Source organism: Oncorhynchus keta, chromosome 29 (genome assembly GCF_023373465.1).
Source record: "Oncorhynchus keta strain PuntledgeMale-10-30-2019 chromosome 29, Oket_V2, whole genome shotgun sequence".
NCBI classification, from domain to species: domain Eukaryota; kingdom Metazoa; phylum Chordata; class Actinopteri; order Salmoniformes; family Salmonidae; genus Oncorhynchus; species Oncorhynchus keta.
The window spans coordinates 2,462,432-2,483,381 of record NC_068449.1 but is presented as its reverse complement, the minus strand read 5'-3'; the positions used below and the strand labels follow the sequence as shown (position 1 = coordinate 2,483,381).

At 40.1% G+C, this 20,950-nt stretch overlaps 1 protein-coding gene and 1 long non-coding RNA gene across 56 annotated transcripts in view; one reads left to right on the top strand and one right to left on the bottom strand.

Moving 5' to 3' along the window:
• Nucleotides 1–7,347, top strand: part of nin (ninein (GSK3B interacting protein)) — an 86,647-nt gene extending 79,300 nt beyond the window's left edge. For 14 of the 15 annotated variants that reach the window (XM_052485616.1, XM_052485629.1, XM_052485615.1 and 11 more), the window contains 2 exons: nt 6,433–6,555; nt 6,887–7,347. In XM_052485616.1, coding sequence (XP_052341576.1) covers nt 6,433–6,555; nt 6,887–7,102 — 339 coding nt within the window. In that variant the 3' untranslated portion in view covers nt 7,103–7,347. Of the gene's footprint in view, nt 1–1,930; nt 3,504–6,432; nt 6,556–6,886 lie in introns of those variants that run through there. The other variant, XM_052485617.1, reaches the window with a different exon arrangement.
• Nucleotides 7,348–7,781: 434 nt separating this feature from the next.
• On the bottom strand, nt 7,782–9,271 carry LOC127913501 (uncharacterized). 41 transcript variants are annotated; one of them, XR_008085768.1, is made up of 7 exons: nt 8,894–9,271; nt 8,670–8,861; nt 8,572–8,620; nt 8,458–8,506; nt 8,345–8,425; nt 8,115–8,262; nt 7,785–8,066 (listed from the first exon to the last, which is right to left on the bottom strand). It is a non-coding gene; the product is annotated as an uncharacterized LOC127913501 (long non-coding RNA). The 41 variants fall into 41 exon arrangements; XR_008085777.1 differs by lacking the exon at nt 8,572–8,620 and having other exon boundaries at nt 8,165–8,344; nt 8,394–8,425; nt 8,702–8,861; XR_008085746.1 differs by lacking the exons at nt 8,458–8,506; nt 8,572–8,620 and having other exon boundaries at nt 7,785–7,968; nt 8,018–8,066; nt 8,165–8,262; nt 8,345–8,457; nt 8,702–8,861.
• Between the last annotated feature and the right edge of the window lie 11,679 nt (nt 9,272–20,950).

Below are 20,950 nucleotides of genomic sequence, written 5' to 3'. Positions count from 1 at the left end.
TGGTGGTAGTAGTCTGGGATGGTGTGGGGTGATCATAGTGTGGGGTGATTATAGTCTGGGTGGGGGGTGATTATAGTCTGGGTGGGGGGTGATTATAGTCTGGGTGGGGGTGATTATAGTCTGGGTGGGGTGATTATAGTCTGGGTGGTGGGTGATTATAGTCTGGGTAGGGGTGATTATAGTCTGGGTGGTGGGTGATTATAGTCTGGGTGGTGGGTGATTATAGTCTGGGTAGGGGGTGATTATAGTCTGGGTAGGGGGTGATTATAATCTGGGTGTGGGGTGATTATAGTCTGGGTGGGGGGTGATTATAGTCTGGGTGGGGTGATTATAGTCTGGGTGGTGGGTGATTATAGTCTGGGTGGGGGTGATTATAGTCTGGGGAGGTGGTGATTATAGTCTGGGTGGGGGGTGATTATAGTCTGGGTGGGGGTGATTATAGTCTGGGTGGGGTGATTATTGTCTGGGTGGGTGATTATTGTCTGGGTGGGGTGATTATTGTCTGGGTGGGTGATTATTGTCTGGGTAGGGGGTGATTATTGTCTGGCTGGGGTGATTATTGTCTGGGTAGGGGTGATTATTGTCTGGGTGGGGTGATTATTGTCTGGGTGGGGTGATTATTGTCTGGGTAGGGGGTGATTATAGTCTGGGTAGGGGGTGATTATAGTCTGGGTGGGGTGATTATTGTCTGGGTGGGGTGATTATTGTCTGGGTGGGGTGATTATAGTCTGGGTGGGGTGATTATAGTCTGGGTGGGGGGTGATTATTGTCTGGGTGAGGTGATTATAGTCTGGGTGGGGTGATTATAGTCTGGGTAGGGGGTGATTATAGTCTGGGTAGGGGGTGATTATAGTCTGGGTAGGGGGTGATTATAGTCTGGGTGGGGTGATTATTGTCTGGGTGGGGTGATTATTGTCTGGGTGGGGTGATTATAGTCTGGGTGGGTTGATTATAGTCTGGGTGGGGGGTGATTATTGTCTGGGTGAGGTGATTATAGTCTGGGTGGGGTGATTATAGTCTGGGTGGGGTGATTATAGTCTGGGTAGGGGGTGATTATAGTCTGGGTAGGGGGTGATTATAGTCTGGGTAGGGGGTGATTATAGTCTGGGTGGGGGTGATTATAGTCTGGGTGGGGGGTGATTATAGTCTGGGTGGGGTGATTCTAGTCTGGGTAGGGGGTGATTATAGTCTGGGTGGGGTGATTATAGTCTGGGTAGGGGGTGATTATAGTCTGGGTAGGGGGTGATTATAGTCTGGGTAGGGGGTGATTATAGTCTGGGTAGGGGGTGATTATAGTCTGGGTGGGGTGATTATAGTCTGGGTGGGGGGTGATTATAGTCTGGGTGGGGTGATTCTAGTCTGGGTAGGGGGTGATTATAGTCTGGGTGGGGTGATTATAGTCTGGGTAGGGGGTGATTATAGTCTGGGTGGGGTGATTATAGTCTGGGTAGGGGGTGATTATAGTCTGGGTGGGGTGAAGGTACGTGGTGATACTGGACTGTTCATGTGTCTCCTGTTTAATGAAGCAGAACCATCCTCCTCCCTCTGAATAGCACTAGGCCTTGTCTCTGTCATGGCCTCTCTAACATCTGAATAGCACTAGGCCTTGTCTCTGTCATGGCCTCTCTAACATCTGAATAGCACTAGGCCTTGTCTCTGTCATGGCCTCTCTAACATGTTGAGGTGGTTCGTCCTTTGCTACACTGTGAAGTAATAGCATAATAACCAATTTTAGTTAGTTTTGCTATAGTCTAGTCATCTAACTGTTTAGCCCTGTTCTCAGATTGCACTGAGTCCTTCAGTTGTCCCAGACAGAGGGGACTATTTAAAGCTGCGCTAATTGCATAGCCCTGCCTTTAGAAGCTTCATGTATTAGAGGACTGGATGGAGGGGTGAGCCCTGGTGAAGTGTACCTGCCTTCTCTCTCCAGGGTGCTGCAATGCCAGAACCGAGGGCCGCTCATGCAGACAGCTACCGGAGGATTGGTGGACTCTGACAGACAGCAAGCAACTTGGCAGCTTCTAACATCACGTTCCCCCAGTCCTCCAAACCTTTTCCCCTGCCTGACGCACCTAACCCCCAAATCCTGCCTCTATCCTTCAAGACTCCCCGAATTATTGTCCAGTCCTCTTCACATGCCCCACCCAGTCCTCCAAGCCTTTCTCTCTGTCCGTCCTTCTCACATCAACTAACCCCAGCCCCATCCAGTCCTCCAAACCTTTCTCTCTGTCCGTCCTTCTCACATCAACTAACCCCAGCCCCACCCAGTCCTCCTTTCTCTCTGTCCGTCCTTCTCACATCAACTAACCCCAGCCCCATCCAATCCTCCAAACCTTTCTCTCTGTCCGTCCTTCTCACATCAACTAACCCCAGCCCCATCCAGTCCTCCTTTCTCTCTGTCCGTCCTTCTCACATCAGCTAACCCCAGCCTCATCCAGTCCTCCAAGTCTCCATTCTCTGTCCCCTGACCTCGTCCCCCTGCCCCACTTATGCTTGAAACACTGGAAGTAATAAATCAGAGTGTTACGGTACAGTGGACAGTGATTGGAATGGGATGTGAGAACTACTTCATCGTAAGGGCATGAATGTGTAACGATGGTATGCTGCCACTAGGTGGCAGTGTACCAGCGTAAAACAGGGTAGTCCTTTGTTATTTTCCTCAGATCAAAGGGCTTTCTGAAACAACTTGAGCTCCGTAACAGTAGGTGAACTTCAACGACCTAGATCCATGAAATATACTCCGATTTGCAGTAGATTCCTTTATTTAACCAGGCAATTCAGTTAAGAACTAATTCTTAATTTAGTTTCAACAGAATGTATTATTGGACATATTTTTCCAGACCTGCATATTGATATTTAACATTTTTAAAAACGATAGTTTTTTGTTTTTATCTTTTTATTTATTTATTTGTATTTATTTTACCTTTTATTTAATCAGGCAAGTCAGTTAAGAACTAATTCTTATTTTCAATGACGGCCTGGGAACAGTGGGTTTAACTGCCTTGTTCAGGGGGCAGAACGACAGATGTTTACCTTGTCGGCTCGGGGATTCGATCTTGCAACCTTCCGGTTACTAGTCCAACGTTCTTGCAGTACCGGTTAGTTACCAACGGTATTGAACTCAACAATAGTTTGATAGTAAACAAATGGGAAACATTTTCATTGTAATTATGCAAATGTTTTGATTCCTGTTCTTCCATCAGTTTTATTATGTTCATGTATCACTTCCTGTTTACTGTAGAAGCTCAGATAAGAAGTCTCAGGGTCTTCAGAAGTCAAGATTATATTCTCTATTGCGCTGTGTGTGTTTGACTTTTTATGTTTGATTGTTTTGTAGATTGTATTTTAAGTTTCTGGATCAAATAATTTTATATTTATATATTAGTTTTTGTGTTTTTTTAAAATCTATTTATTTAGCTGTGATGTCACTTTGTAATAAATGCAGTACAATGTATTTCACCGGAGGAGAATCAAGACCTAATAAAGCATCTAGTTTCATGGGGTTTTTGTGTTCAGCGGCCTTCTTCCTTGGTGTTATATACCACGGGATCTGATGGTATCCTCTCTCAGATGTTATCTTGACACATCTTTGCTATTGTAAGAATAGATTACCACATAGAACACAATAATTTTATGATTATTTACAGCATATTACACAGCTATGAGTATTTATAGCATATCACTCAGCTATGAGTATTTATAGCATATTACTCAGCTATGAGTATTTATAGCATATTACTCAGCTATGAGTATTTATAGCATATTACTCAGCTATGAGTATTTATAGCATATCACTCAGCTATGAGTATTTATAGCATATTACTCAGCTATGAGTATTTCTAGCATATTACTCAGCTATGAGTATTTATAGCATATCACTCAGCTATGAGTATTTATAGCATATCACTCAGCTATGAGTATTTATAGCATATTACTCAGCTATGAGTAGCATATTATAGCAGTATTTCTAGCATATTACTCAGCTATGAGTATTTATAGCATATCACTCAGCTATGAGTATTTATAGCATATTACTCAGCTATGAGTATTTATAGCATATTACTCAGCTATGAGTATTTATAGCATATTACTCAGCTATGAGTATTTATAGCATATCACTCAGCTATGAGTATTTATAGCATATTACTCAGCTATGAGTATTTATAGCATATTACTCAGCTATGAGTATTTATAGCATATTACTCAGCTATGAGTATTTATAGCATATCACTCAGCTATGAGTATTTATAGCATATTACTCAGCTATGAGTATTTACAGCATATTACTCAGCTATGAGTATTTATAGCATATTACTCAGCTATGAGTATTTATAGCATATCACTCAGCTATGAGTATTTATAGCATATTACTCAGCTATGAGTATTTACAGCATATTACTCAGCTATGAGTATTTATAGCATATTACTCAGCTATGAGTATTTATAGCATATTACTCAGCTATGAGTATTTATAGCATATTACTCAGCTATGAGTATTTATAGCATATTACTCAGCTATGAGTATTTATAGCATATTACTCAGCTATGAGTATTTATAGCATATTACTCAGCTATGAGTATTTATAGCATATTACTCAGCTATGAGTATTTATAGCATATTACTCAGCTATGAGTATTTATAGCATATCACTCAGCTATGAGTATTTATAGCATATTACTCAGCTATGAGTATTTATAGCATATTACTCAGCTATGAGTATTTATAGCATATTACTCAGCTATGAGTATTTATAGCATATTACTCAGCTATGAGTATTTATAGCATATCACTCAGCTATGAGTATTTATAGCATATTACTCAGCTGTGAGTATTTATAGCATATTACTCAGCTATGAGTATTTAGCAGTACATACAGCCAGACATATATAGTGTTTTAAAAATGATTTCCTAATTAATTAAACCGTGTATTTATTTATTAACATGGCAGATGATACGTAAAAGATAAATAAAGATAAAGATGGTTATAAAGATAAATAAAGATAAAGATGGTTAATAAAGATAAAGATGGTTATAAAGATAAAGATGGTTATAAAGATAAAGATGGTTATAATATATAAGATGGTTATAAAGATAAAGATGGTTATAATATATAAGATGGTTATAAAGATAAAGATGGTTATAATATATAAGATGGTTATAAAGATAAAGATGGTTATAAAGATAAATAAAGATAAAGATGGTTATAAAGATAAAGATGGTTATAATATATAAGATGGTTATAATATATAAGATGGTTATAAAGATAAATAAAGATAAAGATGGTTATAAAGATAAAGATGGTTATAATATATAAGATGGTTATAAAGATAAATAAAGATAAAGATGGTTATAATATATAAGATGGTTATAAAGATAAATAAAGATAAAGATGGTTATAAAGATAAAGATGGTTATAAAGATAAATAAAGATAAAGATGGTTATAAAGATAAAGATGGTTATAATATATAAGATGGTTATAAAGATAAATAAAGATAAAGATGGTTATAAAGATAAATAAAGATAAAGATGGTTATAATATATAAGATGGTTATAAAGATAAATAAAGATAAAGATGGTTATAAAGATAAATAAAGATAAAGATGGTTATAAAGATAAATAAAGATAAAGATGGTTATAAAGATAAATAAAGATAAAGATGGTTATAATATATAAGATGGTTATAAAGATAAATAAAGATAAAGATGGTTATAATATATAAGATGGTTATAAAGATAAATAAAGATAAAGATGGTTATAAAGATAAATAAAGATAAAGATGGTTATAATATATAAGATGGTTATAAAGATAAATAAAGATAAAGATGGTTATAAAGATAAAGATGGTTATAAAGATAAAGATGGTTATAAAGATAAAGATGGTTATAATATATAAGATGGTTATAAAGATAAATAAAGATAAAGATGGTTATAAAGATAAATAAAGATAAAGATGGTTATAAAGATAAAGATGGTTATAATATATAAGATGGTTATAAAGATAAATAAAGATAAAGATGGTTATAAAGATAAATAAGATGGTTATAAAGATAAATAAAGATAAAGATGGTTATAAAGATAAATAAAGATAAAGATGGTTATAATATATAAGATGGTTATAAAGATAAATAAAGATAAAGATGGTTATAAAGATAAAGATGGTTATAAAGATAAATAAAGATAAAGATGGTTATAATATATAAGATGGTTATAATATATAAGATGGTTATAAAGATAAATAAAGATAAAGATGGTTATAAAGATAAATAAAGATAAAGATGGTTATAATATATAAGATGTTTATACCCTAAACACGTGGCAGAACTAAAGGATATCAAGCAAGTTGCTGTAAGAGGCCACAGATCATTTCCTACATTCTCTACATCGGAGCCTAATACCCCGTCTCATCTGTGTACCTCTTCTCCGTCACCAGAACGAGAGGGCGACGATGATGATGATGATGATGAAGATGGAGGAACGTATGAGGGAGATAGAGCTGTCTCTGCATAATGTCAAGCTGCTGCTCAAGGAGAAGGTCTGCCAACTCAAAGATCAGGTACACTTTGTTATCGATGTGTTTCCTCCTTTTGATGTAGACATTCAGACGTAATATCAAGAAAAGGTTTCCTGTAAATCTCAACAGTCTTATTTCTATGTTAATCAGTTTGCTGTAAGTATTAGTTTTACTGGTGAAGTTTGTTCACAGCAAACACACATCTCTGGGACAACGACAAAGGAAATAATTGTATTGAAAGGTATAGACTATATATATATATATATATATATATATATATATATATATATATATATATATATATTTATATATATATATATATACACAGTACCAGGGTGAGGTTGTTTAGGTTCCCTCTCCGTTCTGTCTCCAGCTCCACAAGAACGGCAAAGCTGATTCGTTGATCAAGGACCTGTACGTGGAGAACGCCCAGCTGCTGAAGGCCTTGGAGATGACCGAGCGGAGACAGAAAGTAGCAGAGAAGAAGAACTACCTACTGGAAGAGAAGATCTCCAGCCTCAACAAGATAGTCAGAGACCTGAGCCCCTCACCCCTAGCCCCCATGCCCTACCATTTCACCTGTTCCTAATACTACACTTTTACCCCTCACCCCAATAGCTGGACGGAACATGGATCTAATACTACACTTTGACCCCTCACCCCAGTAGCTGGACGGAACATGGATCTAATACTACACTTTGACCCCTCACCCCAGTAGCTGGACGGAACATGGATCTAATACTACACTTTGACCCCTCACCCCAGTAGCTGGACGGAACATGGATCTAATACTACACTTTGACCCCTGACCCCAGTAGCTGGACAGAACATGGATCTAATACTACACTTTGACCCCTGACCCCAGTAGCTGGACAGAACATGGAACTAATACTACACTTTGACCCCTGACCCCAGTAGCTGGACAGAACATGGAACTAATACTACACTTTGACCCCTGACCCCAGTAGCTGGACGGAACATGGAACTCGAGTGTTACATTCACATTCCACCTGAGCCCCGTAACCCTCAGTCCTCCCTACTACTAACAGCTGAGCCCCTTAACCCTCAGTCCTCCCTACTACTAACAGCTGAGCCCCTTAACCCTCAGTCCTCCCTACTACTAACAGCTGAGCCCCTTAACCCTCAGTCCTCCCTACTACTAACAGCTGAGCCCCTTAACCCTCAGTCCTCCCTACTACTAACAGCTGAGCCCCTTAACCCTCAGTCCTCCCTACTACTAACAGCTGAGCCCCTTAACCCTCAGTCCTCCCTACTACTAACAGCTGAGCCCCTAAACCCTCAGTCCTCCCTACTACTAACAGCTGAGCCCCTTAACCCTCAGTCCTCAGTCCAGACCTCTACCCTACTGTCATACCCAACCACCAAGACTACTGTCTATGGTGACCTCTACCCTACTGTCATACCCCGAACACCAAGACTACTGTCTATGGTGACCTCTACCCTACTGTCATACGCAACCACCAAGACTACTGTCTATGTTGACCTCTACCCTACTGTCATACCCAACCACCAAGACTACTGTCTATGTTGACCTCTACCCTACTGTCATACCCAACCACCAAGACACTGTCTATGGTGACCTCTACCCTACTGTCATACCCCGAACACCAAGACTACTGTCTATGGTGACCTCTACCCTACTGTCATACGCAACCACCAAGACTACTGTCTATGGTGACCTCTACCCTACTGTCATACCCAACCACCAAGACTACTGTCTATGGTGACCTCTACCCTACTGCCATACCCCGAACACCAAGACTACTGTCTATGGTGACCTCTACCCTACTAGACTACTGTCTATGTTGACCTCTACCCTACTGCCATACCCAACCACCAAGACTACTGTCTATGGTGACCTCTACCCTACTAGACTACTGTCTATGTTGACCTCTACCCTACTAGACTACTGTCTATGGTGACCTCTACCCTACTGCCATACCCAACCACCAAGACTACTGTCTATGGTGACCTCTACCCTACTAGACTACTGTCTATGTTGACCCTCTACCCACCAAGACTACTGTCTATGGTGACCTCTACCCTACTGTCATACCCAACCACCAAGACTACTGTCTATGTTGACCTCTACCCTACTGCCATACCCAACCACCAAGACTACTGTCTATGGTGACCTCTACCCTACTAGACTACTGTCTATGTTGACCTCTACCCTACTAGACTACTGTCTATGTTGACCTCTACCCTACTAGACTACTGTCTATGTTGACCTCTACCCTACTAGACTACTGTCTATGTTGACCTCTACCCTACTAGACTACTGTCTATGTTGACCTCTACCCTACTAGACTACTGTCTATGTTGACCTCTACCCTACTAGACTACTGTCTATGGTGACCTCTACCCTACTAGACTACTGTCTATGTTGACCTATACCCTACTAGACTACTGTCTATGTTGACCTCTACCCTACTAGACTACTGTCTATGGTGACCTCTACCCTACTGCCATACCCAACCACCAAGACTACTGTCTATGGTGACCTCTACCCTACTAGACTACTGTCTATGTTGACCTCTACCCTACTGCCATACCCAACCACCAAAGTACCGGAGCACTAAGTTTTTTTTACCATGACACTAAACCAGAGAACATTCCTGATACTGAAGTGCACTTCAGGGTTGGGGGGGGGTCAATTCCATTTCAGTTACAATCAATTCAGGAAGTAAACCAAATTCCAATTCCACATTTTCCTAATTGAAAAGCATTGAAGAGATTTGGAATGTCAGTGTACTTCCTGAATTGAAATGGAATTGAAATGGAATTGATCACAACCCTGATACAATTGAAATGGAATTGATCCCAACCCTGATACAATTGGTTGTCTGTTCAACACTATGGGAATCAATACTGTCACTTTTCAGTTATTATAGCCGGATAAAGAGGGTTTAATATGTGTATTTAAATGCACAATAAATGGTATAATCATGTATACAAACCACTTTGTAAATTGAATAAACTGTGTGTGTTTTGTTACATGTGGTTGTTAGTGTCACCAGTTTTATGTACAGTAACAGACAGAAAGGGCGGTATTGTCTCCAAAGTTATGTACTTAATGAAGGACAACACATTTTTTATTTGTACCTTTATTTAACCAGGCAAGTCAGTTCAGAACAAATTCTTATTTTTAATGACGGCCTAGGAACAGTGGGTTAAAAGCCTGTTCAGGTGGCAGAACGACAGATTTGTACCTTGTCAGCTCGGGGGTTTGAACTTGCAACCTTCCGGTTACTAGTCCAACGCTCTAACCACTAGGCAACACTGCCGCCTCTACACTCTAACCGCGAGGCTACCCTGCTGCCTCTACACTCTAACCGCTAGGCTACCCTGCCGCCTCTACACTCTAACCACTAGGCCACCCTGCCCCCTCTACACTCTAACCACTAGGCTACCCTGCCGCCTCTACACTCTAACCGCTAGGCTACCCTGCCTCCTCTACACTCTAACCGCTAGGCTACCCTGCCTCCTCTACACTCTAACCGCTAGGCTACCCTACCTCCTCTACACTCTAACCGCTAGGCTACCCTGCCTCCTCTACACTCTAACCGCTAGGCAACCCTGCCTCCTCTACACTCTAACCGCTAGGCTACCCTGCCTCCTCTACACTCTAACCGCTAGGCTACCCTGCCTCCTCTACACTCTAACCGCTAGGCTACCCTGCCGCCTCTACACTCTAACCGCTAGGCTACCCTGCCACCTCTACACTCTAACCGCTAGGCTACCCTGCCTCCTCTACACTCTAACCGCTAGGTAACCCTGCCTCCTCTACACTCTAACCGCTAGGCTACCCTACCTCCTCTACACTCTAACCACTAGGCTACCCTACCTCCTCTACATTCTAACCGCTAGGCGACCCTGCCTCCTCTACACTCTAACCGCTAGGCTACCCTGCCTCCTCTACACTCTAACCGCTAGGCTACACTGCCTCCTCTACACTCTAACCGCTAGGCTACACTGCCTCCTCTACACTCTAACCGCTAGGCTACCCTGCCTCCTCTACACTCTAACCGCTAGGCTACACTGCCTCCTCTACACTCTAACCGCTAGGCTACACTGCCTCCTCTACACTCTAACCGCTAGGCTACCCTGCCTCCTCTACACTCTAACCACTAGGCTACCTGCCTCCTCTACACTCTAACCGCTAGGCTACCCTACCACCTCTACACTATAACCGCTAGGCAACCCTGCCTCCGCTACACTCTAACCGCTAGACTACCCTGCCTCCTCTACACTCTAACCGCTAGGCTACCCTGCCTCCTCTACACTCTAACCACTAGGCTACCTGCCTCCTCTACACTCTAACCGCTAGGCTACCCTACCACCTCTACACTCTAACCGCTAGGCAACCCTGCCTCCGCTACACTCTAACCGCTAGACTACCCTGCCTCCTCTACACTCTAACCGCTAGGCTACCCTACCTCCTCTACACTATAACCGCTAGGCTACACTGCCTCCGCTACACTCTAAGAGTCTAACCGCTAGGCTACCCTGCCGCCCCACATACTACTTATGTGAATGGAATAAAGGGTATTTCAACTGCTGCAATAACAGATACTTGGCTAAAGGGCTCATTCCCAGATAAGGATATTGACATTGCTGATTACAACATCATCATTACAACATATGTGAAATCAACTCTTGTGGCATCCCCCCAAAAATGTCAGATTTTGGATGTAGATGTGGCCATAAGCCAAAATACAATTTTTGGACCTTATCCCCCCCCAAGAAAAACTGACTCTGTAACTGAGTGACAGTATTTCAGGCTATTGAGAAATAGATGCACTTCCTCAATAACGAAATCTGAATCTAGAAATCTAGAAATATAAATATAGAATCTGAATCTAGAAATCTACATCTAGAAATCTAGAAATCTGAATCTAGACCGATAAATCTAGAAATCTAAATCTAGAAATCTGAATCTAGAAATCTGAATCTAGAAAGATACATTTAGAAATCTAAATCTAGAACTCTGAATATAAAAATCTAAATCTAGAAAGATCAATCTAGAAATCTAAATCTAGAAATTGAAATCTAGAATCTAAATCTAGAAATCTCAATCTAGAAAGATCAATCTAGAAATCTAAATCTAGAAATCTAGCTACTTTATAAGTTCTATCTCAGATTGCTGGTGATTGCTCAGTATTTTGGAATAACGTTAATGCACTGAAGTGTGGAAAATCCTCTGCTTTCCCTGCCAAAGCAAGTTGTGCCAAACTCTGGCATCATCACTGAGAAAAAATGAGAAGTGACGCTTTTAATCAGCATTTTATCTCGCCAGGCGTTTTATTTGAAAGAAATGGTGGTTTAACTGACCCTGGTCACAGCCAGTCAATTGCCTGCCCTGATTGTGGAATCATTAACATGTATTTTTTTACCTTAAAATTAGTTCTGGTACCATCATGGGCATTAATATGGAGTTGGTCCCCCCCTTTGCTGCTATAACAGCCTCCACTTTTCTGGGAAGGCTTTCCACTAGATGTTGGAACATTGCTGCGGGGACTTGCTTCCATTCAGCCACGAGCATTAGTGAGGTTGGGCGATTGGCAATCGATGCGGGTGAGGTCAGGACTCTGTCCAGGCCAGTCAAGTTTTTCCACACCAATCTCGACAAGCCATTTTTGTATGGACCTTGCTTTGTCATGCTGATACAAGAAAGGGCCTTTCCCAAACTGTTGCCACAAAGTAAGAAGCACAGAATCATCTAGAATGTCAGTGTATGCTGTAGCGTTACGATTTCCCTTCACTGGAATAAGGGGCCCGAACCATAAAAAACAGCCCCAGACCATTATTCCTCCTCCACCAAACTTTACAGTTGACACTATGCATTGTGGCAGGTAGCGTTCTCCTGGCATCTGCCAAACCCAGATGCGTCTGTCAGACTGCCAGATGGTGAAGCGTGATTCATCACTCCAGAGAACGTGTTTCCACTGCTCCAGAGTCCAATGGCGGCGAGCTTTACACCACTCCAGCCGACGCTTGGTATTGCGCATGGTGATCTTAGGCTTGTGTGCGGCTGCTCGGCCATGGAAACCCATTTCATTAAGCTCCCGATAAACAGTTATTGTGCTGACGTTGCTTCCAGAGGAAGTTTGGAACTCTGTAGTGAGTGTTGCAACTGAGGACAGACGATTTTTATGCGCTTCAGCACTCAGTGGTCCTGTTCTGAGAGCTTGTGTGGCCTACCACTTCGCGGCTGAGCCGTTGTTGCTCCTCGACATTTCCACTTCACAATGACAACACTTACAGTTGACCGGGGCAGCTCTAGCAGGGCAGACATTTGACGAAATGACTTGTTGGAAAGGTGGCATCCTATGACGGTGCCATGTTGAATGTTACTGAACTCTTCAGTAAAGCCATTCTACTGCTAATGTTTGTCTATGCAGATTGCATGGCTGTGTGCTTGATTTATACACCCGTCAGCAATTATACACCTGTAGCCGAATCCACTAATTTGAGGGGTGTTTCCACATACTTTTATATATGCACATATATATATATACACATATATATATATACACATGTATATACACATATACATATATATACACATATATATATACACATATATATACACATATACATACACATATGTATACACATGTATATACACATATACATATATATACACATATATATACACATATATACACATATATATACACATATATATATACATACACATATATATACACACATATACATAGATATATATATACACATTGAGTCACTTAGAAATGTCCTTGTTTTTTAAAGAAAAGCACATTTTGTGGCCATTTAAATAACATCAAATTGATCAGAAATACATTGTACACACTGTTAATGTTGTAAATGACTATTGTTGCTGGAAACGGCATATTTTTTATGGAATATCTACATAGGAGTACAGAGGCCCATTATCAGCAACCATCACTCCTGTGTTCCAATAGCACGTTGTGTTAGCTAATCCAAGTTGATCATTTTCAAAGTCTAATTGATCATTAGGAACTCTTTTGCAATGATGTTAGCACAGCTAAAAACTGATTAAAAAAGCAATAAAACTGGCCTTTAGACTCGTTGAGTACATGGAGCATCAGCATTTGTGGGTTCGATTACAGGCTCAAAATGGCCAGAAACAAAGGCCTTTCTTCTGAAACTCATCAGTCTATTCTTGTTCTGAGAAATGAAGGCCATTCGATGCGAGAAATTGACAAGAAAATTAAAGATCTCGTAAAACCTTGTGTACTACTCCTTTCACAGAACAGCGCAAACTGGCTCTAACCAGAATAGAAAGAGGAATGGGAGGCCCCGGTGCACAACTGAGCAAGAGGACAAGTACATTGGTCCTTCTGTAGCTCAGTTGGTAGAGCATGGCGCTTGTAACGCCAGGGTAGTGGGTTCGATTCCCGGGACCACCCATACGTAGAATGTATGCACACAGGACTGTAAGTCGCTTTGGATAAAAGCGTCTGCTAAATGGCATATATTATATTATTATTACATTAGAATGTCTAGTTTGAGAAACAGACGCCTCACAAGTCCTCAACAGGCAGCTTCATGAAATAGTACCCGCAAAACACCAGTCTCAACATCAAGAGAGGCGACTCTGGGATGCTGGCCTTCAAGGCAGAGTTCCTCTGTCCAGTGTCTGTGTTCTTTTGCCCATCTTAATATTTTATTGTTATTGGCCATATGGCTTTTCCTTTGCAACTTGTTTTTCAACCACTCCCCAAATGTCTTGTTAACAAACTATAGTTTTGGCAAGTCGGTTAGGACATCTACTTTGTGTATGACACAAGTAATTTGTCCAACAATTGTTTACAGACAAATTATTTCACTTATCACTTATTTCACTGTATCACAATTCCAGTGGGTTGGAAATTTCCAGAAAATGAGGTCATGGCTTTAGAAGCTTCTGATGAGCTAATTGACACCATTTGAGTCAATTGGAGGTGTACCTGTGGATGTATTTCAAGGCCTACCTTCAAAAAGCATTCTGTCTCCTTGAGATCAATCCCAGAACAACAGAAAAGGACTTTGTGAAAATGCTGGAGGAAACAGGTACAATAGTATCTATGTCCACAGTAAAACTAGTCCTATATCAGCATAACGTGAAAGGACATTCAGCAAGGAAGAAGCCACTGCTCCAAAACCGCCATAAAAAAGCCAGACTACAGTTTGCAACTGCACATGAGGACAAAGATTGTACTTTTTGGAGAAATGTCCTTTTGTCTGATGAAACAAAAATAGAACTGTTTGGCCATAATGACCATCGTTATGTTTGGAGGAAAAAGGGGGGAGCTTGTAAGCCGAAGAACACCATCCCAACCGTGAAGCACGGGGGTGGCAGTATCATGTTGTGGGGTGCTTTGCTGTAGGAGGGACTGGTGCACTTCACAAAATAGATGGCATCATGAAGAAATGGGAAAATTGGTGGATATATTGAAGCAACATCTCAAGACATCAGTCAGGAAGTTAAAGCTTGGTCGCAAATGGGTCTTCCAAATGGACAATGACCCCAAGCATACTTCCAAAGTTGTGGCAAAATAGCTTAAGAACAACAAAGTCAAGGTATTTGAGTGGCCATCACAAAGCCCTGACCTCAATCCTATAGAAAATGTGTGGGCAGAACTGAAAAAGCGTGTGCGAGCAAGGAGGCCCACAAAACCCGACTCAGCAACTGTTCTGCCTGCGGAAATGGAAGCCTTGTCCTGTTCACCGGACTTGCTACCTGTCCCAGACCTGCTGTTTTCAACTCTCTAGAGACAGCAGGAGTGGTAGAGATACTCCGAATGATCTGCTATGAAAAGCCAACTGACATTTACTCCTGAGGTGCTGACCTGTTGCACCCTCTACAACCACTGTGATTATTATTATTTGACCCTGCTGTTCATCTATGAACATTTGAACATCTTACTATGGAGACAGATTACTATGGAGACATTACTATTGAGGCAGATTACTATGGGGACAGATTACTATGGAGACAGATTACTATGGAGACATTACTATTGAGGCAGATTACTATGAAGACAGATTATATGGAGACATTACTATGGGGGCAGATTACTATGGAGGCAGATTACTATGGGCACAGATTACTATGGAGACAGATTACCATGGGGACAGATTACCATGGGGACAGATTACTATGGAGACAGATTACTATGGAGACAGATTATTATGGAGACATTACTATGGGGGCAGATTACTATGGGCACAGATTACTATGGAGACAGATTACCATGGGGACAGATTACCATGGGGACAGATTACTATGGGGACAGATTACTATGGAGACAGATTATTATGGAGACATTACTATGGGGGCAGATTACTATGAAGACAGATTATTATGGAGACATTACTATTGGGGCAGATTACTATGGGGACAGATTACTATGGAGACAGATTACTATGGAGACATTACTATTGAGGCAGATTACTATGGGGACAGATTACTATGGAGACAGATTATTATGGAGACATTACTATTGAGGCAGATTACTATGGAGACAGATTATTATGGAGACATTACTATTGAGGCAGATTACTATGAAGACAGATTATTATGGAGACATTACTATGGAGGCAGATTACTATGGGCACAGATTACTATGGAGACATTACTATGGAGGCAGATTACTATGGGGACAGATTACTATGGAGACAGATTATTATGGAGACATTACTATTGAGGCAGATTACTATGAAGACAGATTATTATGGAGACATTACTATGGAGGCAGATTACTATGGGCACAGATTACTATGGAGACAGATTACTATGAAGACACATTATTATGGAGACATTACTATTGAGGCAGATTACTATGGGGACAGATTACTATGGAGACAGATTACTATGGAGACATTACTATTGAGGCAGATTACTATGAAGACAGATTATTATGGAGACATTACTATGGAGGCAGATTACTATGGGCACAGATTACTATGGAGACAGATTACTATGGAGACATTACTATTGAGGCAGATTACTATGGGGACAGATTACTATGGAGACAGATTACTATGGAGACATTACTATTGAGGCAGATTACTATGGGGACAGATTACTATGGAGACAGATTATTATGGAGACATTACTATTGAGGCAGATTACTATGGAGACAGATTATTATGGAGACATTACTATTGAGGCAGATTACTATGGAGACAGATTATTATGGAGACATTACTATTGAGGCAGATTACTATGGGGACAGATTACTATGGAGACAGATTACTATGGAGACATTACTATTGAGGCAGATTACTATGGGGACAGATTACTATGGAGACAGATTATTATGGAGACATTACTATTGAGGCAGATTACTATGAAGACAGATTATTATGGAGACATTACTATTGAGGCAGATTACTATGGAGACAGATTATTATGGAGACATTACTATTGAGGCAGATTACTATGAAGACAGATTATTATGGAGACATTACTATTGAGGCAGATTACTATGGAGACAGATTATTATGGAGACATTACTATTGAGGCAGATTACTATTGAGACAGATTACTATGGAGACAGATTATTATGGAGACATTACTATTGAGGCAGATTACTATGGAGACAGATTATTATGGAGACATTACTATTGAGGCAGATTACTATGAAGACAGATTATTATGGAGACATTACTATGGAGGCAGATTACTATGGGCACAGATTACTATGGAGACAGATTACTATGAAGACACATTATTATGGAGACATTACTATTGAGGCAGATTACTATGGAGACAGATTATTATGGAGACATTACTATTGAGGCAGATTACTATGAAGACAGATTATTATGGAGACAGATTACTATGAAGACAGATTATTATGGAGACATTACTATTGAGGCAGATTACTATGGGCACAGATTACTATGGAGACAGATTACTATGGAGACATTACCATGGGGACATATTACTATGGAGACAGATTACTATGGGCACAGATTACTATGGAGACAGATTACTATGAAGACAGATTATTATGGAGACAGATTACTATGGGCACAGATTACTATGGAGACAGATTACTATGGGCACAGATTACTATGGAGACAGATTACTATGAAGACAGATTATTATGGAGACAGATTACTATGGGCACAGATTACTATGGAGACAGATTACTATGAAGACAGATTACTATGGAGACAGATTACTATGGGCACAGATTACTATGGAGACAGATTACTATGGGCACAGATTACTATGGAGACAGATTACTATGAAGACAGATTATTATGGAGACATTACTATTGAGGCAGATTACTATGGGGACAGATTACTATGGAGACAGATTACTATGGAGACATTACTATTGAGGCAGATTACTATGAAGACAGATTATTATGGAGACATTACTATGGAGGCAGATTACTATGGGCACAGATTACTATGGGGACAGATTACTATGGAGACAGATTACTATGGAGACATTACTATTGAGGCAGATTATTATGGAGACATTACTATGGGGGCAGATTACTATGGGCACAGATTACTATGGAGACAGATTACCATGGGGACAGATTACTATGGGGACATATTACTATGGAGACAGATTACTATGGAGACAGATTACTATGGAGACAGATTACTATGGAGGCAGATTACTATGGAGACAGATTATTATGGAGACATTACTATGGGGGCAGATTACTATGGGCACAGATTACTATGGAGACAGATTATTATGGAGACATTACTATTGAGGCAGATTACTATTGAGACAGATTACTATGGAGACAGATTATTATGGAGACATTACTATTGAGGCAGATTACTATGGAGACAGATTATTATGGAGACATTACTATTGAGGCAGATTACTATGAAGACAGATTATTATGGAGACATTACTATGGAGGCAGATTACTATGGGCACAGATTACTATGGAGACAGATTACTATGAAGACACATTATTATGGAGACATTACTATTGAGGCAGATTACTATTGAGACAGATTACTATGAAGACAGATTATTATGGAGACATTACTATTGAGGCAGATTACTATGGAGACAGATTATTATGGAGACATTACTATTGAGGCAGATTACTATGAAGACAGATTATTATGGAGACAGATTACTATGAAGACAGATTATTATGGAGACATTACTATTGAGGCAGATTACTATGGGCACAGATTACTATGGAGACAGATTACTATGGAGACATTACCATGGGGACAGATTACTATGGAGACAGATTACTATGGGCACAGATTACTATGGAGACAGATTACTATGAAGACAGATTATTATGGAGACAGATTACTATGGGCACAGATTACTATGGAGACAGATTACTATGGGCACAGATTACTATGGAGACAGATTACTATGAAGACAGATTATTATGGAGACAGATTACTATGGGCACAGATTACTATGGAGACAGATTACTATGAAGACAGATTACTATGGAGACAGATTACTATGGGCACAGATTACTATGGAGACAGATTACTATGGGCACAGATTACTATGGAGACAGATTACTATGAAGACAGATTATTATGGAGACATTACTATTGAGGCAGATTACTATGGGGACAGATTACTATGGAGACAGATTACTATGGAGACATTACTATTGAGGCAGATTACTATGAAGACAGATTATTATGGAGACATTACTATGGAGGCAGATTACTATGGGCACAGATTACTATGGGGACAGATTACTATGGAGACAGATTACTATGGAGACATTACTATTGAGGCAGATTACTATGAAGACAGATTATTATGGAGACATTACTATGGGGGCAGATTACTATGGGCACAGATTACTATGGAGACAGATTACCATGGGGACAGATTACTATGGGGACATATTACTATGGAGACAGATTACTATGGAGACAGATTACTATGGAGACAGATTACTATGGAGGCAGATTACTATGGAGACAGATTACTATGGAGACAGATTACTATGGAGACAGATTACTATGGAGACATTACTATTGAGGCAGATTACTATGAAGACAGATTATTATGGAGACATTACAATGGGGGCAGATTACTATGGGCACAGATTACTATGGAGACAGATTACCATGGGGACAGATTACTATGGGGACATATTACTATGGAGACAGATTACTATGGGGGCAATTACTATGGAGGCAGATTACTATGGGGACAGATTACTATGGAGACAGATTACTATGAAGACAGATTATTATGGAGACATTACTATGGAGGCAGATTACTATGGGCACAGATTACTATGGAGACAGATTACTATTGAGGCAGATTACTATGAAGACAGATTATTATGGAGACATTACTATGGAGACAGATTACTATGGAGACAGATTACCATGGGGACATATTACTATGGAGACAGATTACTATGGGGACAGATTACTATGAAGACATTACTATGGAGACAGATTACTATGGGGACAGATTACTATGAAGACATTATTATGGAGACAGATTACTATGGAGACATTACTATGGAGACAGATTACTATGAAGACATTACTATGGAGACAGATTACTATGAAGACATTATTATGGAGACAGATTACCATGGGGACAGATTACTATGGAGACATTACTATGGAGACAGATTACTATGAAGACATTATTATGGAGACAGATTACCATGGGGACAGATTACTATGGAGACAGATTACTATGGAGACATTATTATGGAGACAGATTACCATGGGGACATATTACTATGGAGACATTACTATGGAGACAGATTACTATGAAGACATTATTATGGAGACAGATTACCATGGGGACAGATTACTATGGAGACAGATTACTATGGAGACAGATTACTATGGAGACAAATTACTATGGAGACAGATTACTATGGAGACATTACCATGGGGACATATTACTATGAAGACAGTATTACTATGAAGACAGATTACCATGGGGACAGATTACTATGGGGACAGATTACTATGGAGACAGATTACTATGGAGACAGATTACTATGGAGACAGATTACTATGGAGACAGATTACTATGGAGACAGATTACTATGGAGACAGATTACTATGAAATCAAATCAAATCAAATTTTATTTTATTTGTCACATACACATGGTTAGCAGATGTTAATGCGAGTGTAGCGAAATGCTTGTGCTTCTAGTTCCGACAATGCAGTGATAACCAACAAGTAATCTAACTAACAATTCCAAAACTACTGTCTTATACACAGTGTAAGGGGATAAGGAATATGTAAATAAGGATATATGAATGAGTGATGGTACAGAGCAGCATACAGTAGATGGTATCAGTACAGTATATACATATGAGATGAGTATGTAGACAAAGTAAACAAAGTGGCATAGTTAAAGTGGCTAGTGATACATGTATTACATAAGGATGCAGTAGATGATGCAGAGTACAGTATAT